Here is a 6194-nt window from a genome sequence, read left to right on the forward strand (position 1 = left end):
TGTTTCAACAAGAAGTGTGAGACTGTGGTGCAGGGGCACTGTGCCTGCACGTTCTCAGTAGGCTCACTCAGTAATAGCGTTGCCACGGTACTGGAATTTCTTACTTCAATACCTTTACAGGCTTGTGTACTGTGTGTTGAGCACAGCAGCATCTAAATTAATTAACTCCTGACTAGGCTGGAGAGAGGAGAGAGCAAGAAAGTGCAGCTGGAATGGGTGTATCAGTACTGTGGGAAAATGAGTATCGAAACCGTTTCAAATGTTCAGAATCAATATGAATCAATATCAGTATTGCTTATTTATTCAGTAATCCATCCATGATACCAATAACACAACTGTCTTCTGACGTGGAGGAGGGACAGGCTCAAAATGGAAGGTGCTCATGCTCACTGCTTCTCCCAGAGAGACTCAAAGAAACAACTTCATCTCTAAAAGGATCTTAAAGCTGGTTTACTTTGGCTTTTTCTTCATTTAAAACCTCCCCAGGCACCCCATCGTTCTGACTAAAAGGGTTTGAGAAAGTAAGAATAAGGCGAAGGACAAATTTGGCTTCATCAACTGTACCAAACAGCCACATTTTATTTATTTCACAATGACACATTGGACAGGTACTGTAGATATATAGTATATCAAAAACACATCAGTTGACATGTCATCATATCTAAAATTAAAAAACACTTGTTTTCAATTTGAACACAGAGCTCAAGTCTTAAAAGACACAGAATAAAAGTGACTGAATATTACAAATGAAGGAACGCGTCAAAATACATTTCCCAGCACATAGTTCTATATTGCATACACATTTATTCGGGAGTGAAAACATGAAACGCACCGATGGACCACCTTTAAATGATATCTGTGGTGATGAGTGAAAATTCATAAAATATCCAAGGCCACTGTATGGACTTCAATTCAGCAGAAACAGCCTGCTCAGCTGTCCAATGCAGAGGACAGAAAAGCTGTAAGATGAGTCATTCCCTACACAGTTATGAGTAATGTTGGGGGATACCAGCCGGTTCTGGTAAGCAGCAACTGGCGCTCTTAGTGGAGCTCCTAAAAAAATTGAACACCAAGTCTCGGTTTGGTCATGCAAACAAAGTAGAACGTCCTGGAAATATAAAAACCTCCCTCAGCGAGGATTGTGACGAGTTGCCGATCACATTCATGAGGATTTTTAACTAAAGACAACAGCCATCATCTGAAAGCTTTTCGGTACAGATTCATACAGAGAATGTTTCATTTTCATTTTGTCAGAATGGCATACAGTGCTCATTTCTTCACAACAGACCTAACCCTCTGGCTTGCAAGGCATCAAATTTGTAAATGAACATTAAATCATGTGACTGTGCCGTTGCGAGAAGTTCAGTTACACCGTGTCTACTATACTTAGTGCTCTACCACAGCAGTTTCTTGTATTTAAAAGGCAAGGTGAGAGAGGTGTTGATACGGCTTCTGTATCCAACTAATGACTGCAATTAAAACTGAGTCAAGGCCAGAAGAAAGTCTTAAAGAACAGAATCATTAGAAAACGTCACATTTGAAAAAACGACTACAGCATAGATGGTCCGTCAAAAAACAGCCAGAAGACAGAAAACTGAAAAAAGGTTTCCATCATCCAAACTAATTACACACAGCATCTACAGAGAGGAACAGATCATTTCTAATAACTTAAATACTTAAATTAGTATGCGATACAATATTATTCCTTTTGGGGCCAGAGGGTAAGAAAATAGATCTGCTCAAAGCCTACGCAAAAAAACAGAAAAGGTAGACTCTTTGCCAACAGGTCCATAGGCTAAACAAAATAACCAAGTGATGTGTGCTCCGACTTGCATGTGTTGTGTGTTGTGGAGGAGAGGAGGTCTCCCAGAACCCTTCAGTCCTGCAGTAAGAAGCTTTGGCACAGAAACACCATGGGACGAGATGACGCATCACGACACGGTGTTAATGAGGGACACTCATGCAGGCCTCACTCCAGTCCTGGAGGAGATAAGGTCAGTGAACCCCAACATGCATCGCTGCCATACTGCCAGGGCAACAGACAACAAGAGAGGGGCTGAGAGGTAGAGGAGAGGCTGGGAGGAAGGGTATATTGAGAGAGAGAGGATGAAAAGAAACGGCTCAAATGCATTTTTGAGAGGGTTTTTAAGCCTCAACCGGGAGAAATTACAGCGAATAAAAGGCTATGGAGAACCATTTCACTGTCAGGGTCATGACAGTGCAGCGGGTCAAAAAGATAACAGCGTCCATGACAATGATTTTAACCTGGTGTGGTGGTTTTCCAGCATCTCCTCCGTTTCTCTCTATCAACTCCATCTCACAGAGACGACTCCACCTCTCTGGTGATGGTAACCTCGGCCTCTGACTGAGGACACACCTGAATGGCTGGGGGCTCCTCTAAGGTCTCTCTGATTACCTCCAGGGCTGAGGCAGCAGCAGCCGTGCAGTCACTGCCGGCCTTCTTATCAGAGTCTGTGTTCTGTTTGTCTGCAGAGCCGCAGCACAGCTTGGGAGCACACTGAGTCCGACAGGAGAGCTCACAGAGGGAATCTCGAGACTCCGAGTTGAACGTGACAAACTCGGGCTGGATGGTGGTGGCGTGGATGCCCTCGTCGTGGAAGTAGTCCTTGATGCGCTTGGCCACCTCCATGTAAGATGTGGGGTCGTGGCACTTGATGTGCGCTGTAGCGATGATGCGGCTGCCAGCCAGCTGCCAGATGTGCAGCTCGTGGATGGCAAGGACGCCGTCTAGACTCAGCAGTTGCTCATTGAGCCGGTGCATGTTGATCTGCTTGGGCACGGTCTGCAGCAGGATGAGGGCCGACTCTTTGAGCAGCGGGTAGGTAGTATACAGCAGGATGCCCACCATAATGATGCAGAGTGTGGGATCCAGGTAGAGAACCCAGCAGGGACCGGCAAATTTCATGGTCGACATAGTCGGACCTTCCAGCAGGTCGACCAGCGTGTGGTTGACGTGCTGGTGGTCTGTGGTGTGGCTGTTGATGCACGGGTTCACACACGCCTCGCCGTCTATGCAGGGCTGCCACACAAAGGTAAATATTAAAGCAGTGACCACCACAATGACGGAGCCCAGGGCATCGCCCAACACATGGAGGAAGACTCCGCGCATGTTCAGCTGGGCTGACGAGTCGTGGTCGTGGTCGTGGTCCATTTCCTCATAGTGGGTGTTGCCATTCATCTGCACCTCTGTGCTGTCTTTACAGCTGATTTCTGACAATAAAACAGAGAAGCTAGTTTACTTCAGGGGAACTTTGACATTGAAATGCCAATGCAGCATTCAAAGAAGATATATAGACATCACATGAATGGCAACTACATTAGAAATGCTGCTTTGAGAAATTACAGGAAAAAAACAAGGATTTGCTCACAACAGAAACAAAAGGTGTAACTAATTTGCCTGCAAGAGGAGATTCCAAGAAGATGCTATCAGTAGCAGCCAGTTAATAAATTGTTCAGTTACATAATTTGGGGTTGAAGCAGCAGCTTGAAACTTGAAACAAAAGGCCCAGAACTCAACCTGCATTGTTATCAGGTGACACATGTTGGAGCTGCTCTTTTCACAGTCAAGAGGAGGATGACTACGGCAATTTCCTCAGCCATTCAGTCCATTAAGTACACTGAGTCGTGTATTTTAGCAATGTTCTAGCTCTTGTGACTCAGTCTGTCCTTTAACTGCTCCTACAAACAGGAGAGACATACCAGACAGCCATGCTGGATTATATGAACGAAACCCCCCAGCATGTGGGATCCTAAACGTTACAAAACACTTTGCAGTAATTTCCATCAAGCAAATTCAGTTAGTAATTGCAGGAGGCATTCATAAGTCTGGGGGAATGGCACCTGAGCAATGGCTGCTCGCTTACACCCCGGGACGCTGCTGGGTCATTCATCAACAGCTAATGGTGTGGCTTGGGCTGCTGGTTACACTGATGTATGACCCAGTAGCAGCGATCAGCGCACAGAGGAGGGGTGGGGGGATATAGCCTCCATTTATTGAAACTGGCGGGGCCTAACAGTGTGGGGGAGACATGGTCTTCTGTATGAAGTGAGGGAGGAGGAGGAAGCTCTTTAAGGGGGTGGTTAAACTCTTATCAGACCACTACAAGCACACAGACGGGTGAGCCGTTTCTTCACATGCTTGTATTTACCTGACAATAAGATACAGCTATGTAACAATCAGGTTATCACTGCTGTATAAATCCAGAAGAATAATGCACAAGACTATCAGGAATTTAGACAAACGGGACACTGCTGCTAGTCCAAACTTGTCAAAACAGGGTGACGGACTGGCACAAGCTTCTACACACCTCCCTGTTGATAAGACATAAGATTGCAGTGAATCTTGTAAAGCATGAAACTTGAGTCTTCATTCATTTCTGTCACTGAGGAAGGCCACGTTCCCAAGGATAGAATAACCCACAAACGAATATCTCATAACAAACACAGATGTCTAAAAGCCATTGTCACAGAGGAGACAATAAGGATTAGTCACTCAGGCAGGGTGTCCTCGTGGTATACTGAAGATGTGCAATCTTACGCAATCTGGACTGTTAAAAATGGAGATATGGTGAAGCTCATGCGGTCAGGTGAAATGTGGGACACAATAAGGCCTGATTGGAGTTTTGACACACACATTTAAACGTGGAAAAATACATAATGAAACTGTACAGTACAGCGACAAAGGCTCCATTTTCCCACGCTTACCTTTTCTTGGTCTCACATCACCAGGACTGTTGTGATTTGCCACCAAGTTGTTGGTCTCCTCTCCTGATGACCCGTTCCCAGCCTTGACCCTCTTGTTCTTATTTCCATGAGAGTGTCCTCCGTGGGAATGCCCGTGGCCTCCGCCGGCGTGGCCGTGAAACAAGCAGAGTCCGAACAGGTTGATCAGGAGCCCCGCCGCGCCGACCCCGGCGACCATCACCGGGCTCTCGATCTCATTGGGCTCGGTGAAGCGCTCGATAGCCTCCAGGATGATGGTGAAGCACAGCGCCGTGAGGAAGACGGCGTTGACCAGCGCCCCCATCACCTCCGCCCGGATCCACCCGAAGGTGTTTCTGTTGGTCGCGTGGGTTTTTTCGGCGAATCGTACCGCCACCAGAGCCACCACCAACGCAATGACGTCCGACAGCATATGAAAGGAGTCCGACAGCATTGATAGAGATGCGGTCATCCGGCTTACGACCACTTCCACAATGAAAAACCCAAAAGTCAATGACAGCATACATAGCAGCCGGACACGATTGGGCTCGCAAGCCATTTTCCCTTCGTCGAGTCAAGTTTCGAGTGAAATAACGTTCAGTTTTTCTTCTGACGAGCTCGCTGGAGCATCAGCTAGCTAGCTCTCCGGTTCAACACAACTCCAAGCTAACGACTTACGTTAAGATAGGTGGGTCCCTGAGACAATACGAGCAATGCTAACAGCGTTTTCATTCACTGTTGTTATCCGGCGACGGCAGCATCCCTCGGCTAAATGGGAAGACGACCACTCGTGTTACTAATCCAGGATACTATTCTAGTTAATGCAGTTTACAGAACCGTTCCAGTATATTCCACATACGTTTGCCGACGAGCTCCGGTTTGCAGACGGCTGAAACTTTGCACCCGAGCCGGTAAAGTTTCCACACGGAACAAGGCACGGTGAGGACACGCCTCCGAGGATTTCGATTGGTGGAGAGGGTTCAGGGGTGAGTCCGATTGGTCACATTTTGCAACTCTCGTAAGTAGGCGGAGCGAACATGCTAGACAACAGCCGTTGCTATACACGCTAACGGCAACTGTAATCTCGCGATAACATCCTTAATCGATCTGTTTCTATGTCAAAACTCATCCATTTTTAACAGTCGCAAAGATATTAAAGATATTTATGTAAATGGAGAAACACTGGCCGTTTATTACTATTCATTATGAGTGTTTTCTCAGTACTGAAAATTATAAAGTAAACAAACACAAGGGTCTCATTTAATCCAAATTTAAATGTGTCAGTAATAGGTTTAATTATATGTTGTCTGCCTTCAGTACGGTTTATGTAAAACAGAAAGAAAATATATTCATGAGCATTTAATAGAATTACACTATCTTCATTATTGGAAGTCCTTCTAATCATTTTTGTCTTTTAATTTAGGCTAATCAAATCAACTGTAATCTAAAGGCCTATTATTGAACAAAACTTT

The 6194-nt window shown here is 45.7% G+C and overlaps 1 protein-coding gene across 1 annotated transcript; it reads right to left on the reverse strand.

Annotated features, from left to right (window-relative positions):
- Positions 1-550: 550 nt before the first annotated feature.
- Positions 551-5764, reverse strand: slc30a1a (solute carrier family 30 member 1a). The gene is made up of 2 exons (XM_084377586.1): positions 4726-5764; positions 551-3231 (listed from the first exon to the last, which is right to left on the reverse strand). The coding sequence occupies exons 1-2, from the start codon at positions 5279-5281 to the stop codon at positions 2318-2320; spliced, it is 1470 nt and encodes a 489-aa protein (XP_084233712.1). The 5' UTR covers positions 5282-5764; the 3' UTR covers positions 551-2317.
- Positions 5765-6194: the final 430 nt, after the last annotated feature.

Source organism: Pagrus pagrus (genome assembly GCF_965226575.1).
Source record: "Pagrus pagrus genome assembly, chromosome: 16".
NCBI classification, from domain to species: domain Eukaryota; kingdom Metazoa; phylum Chordata; class Actinopteri; order Spariformes; family Sparidae; genus Pagrus; species Pagrus pagrus.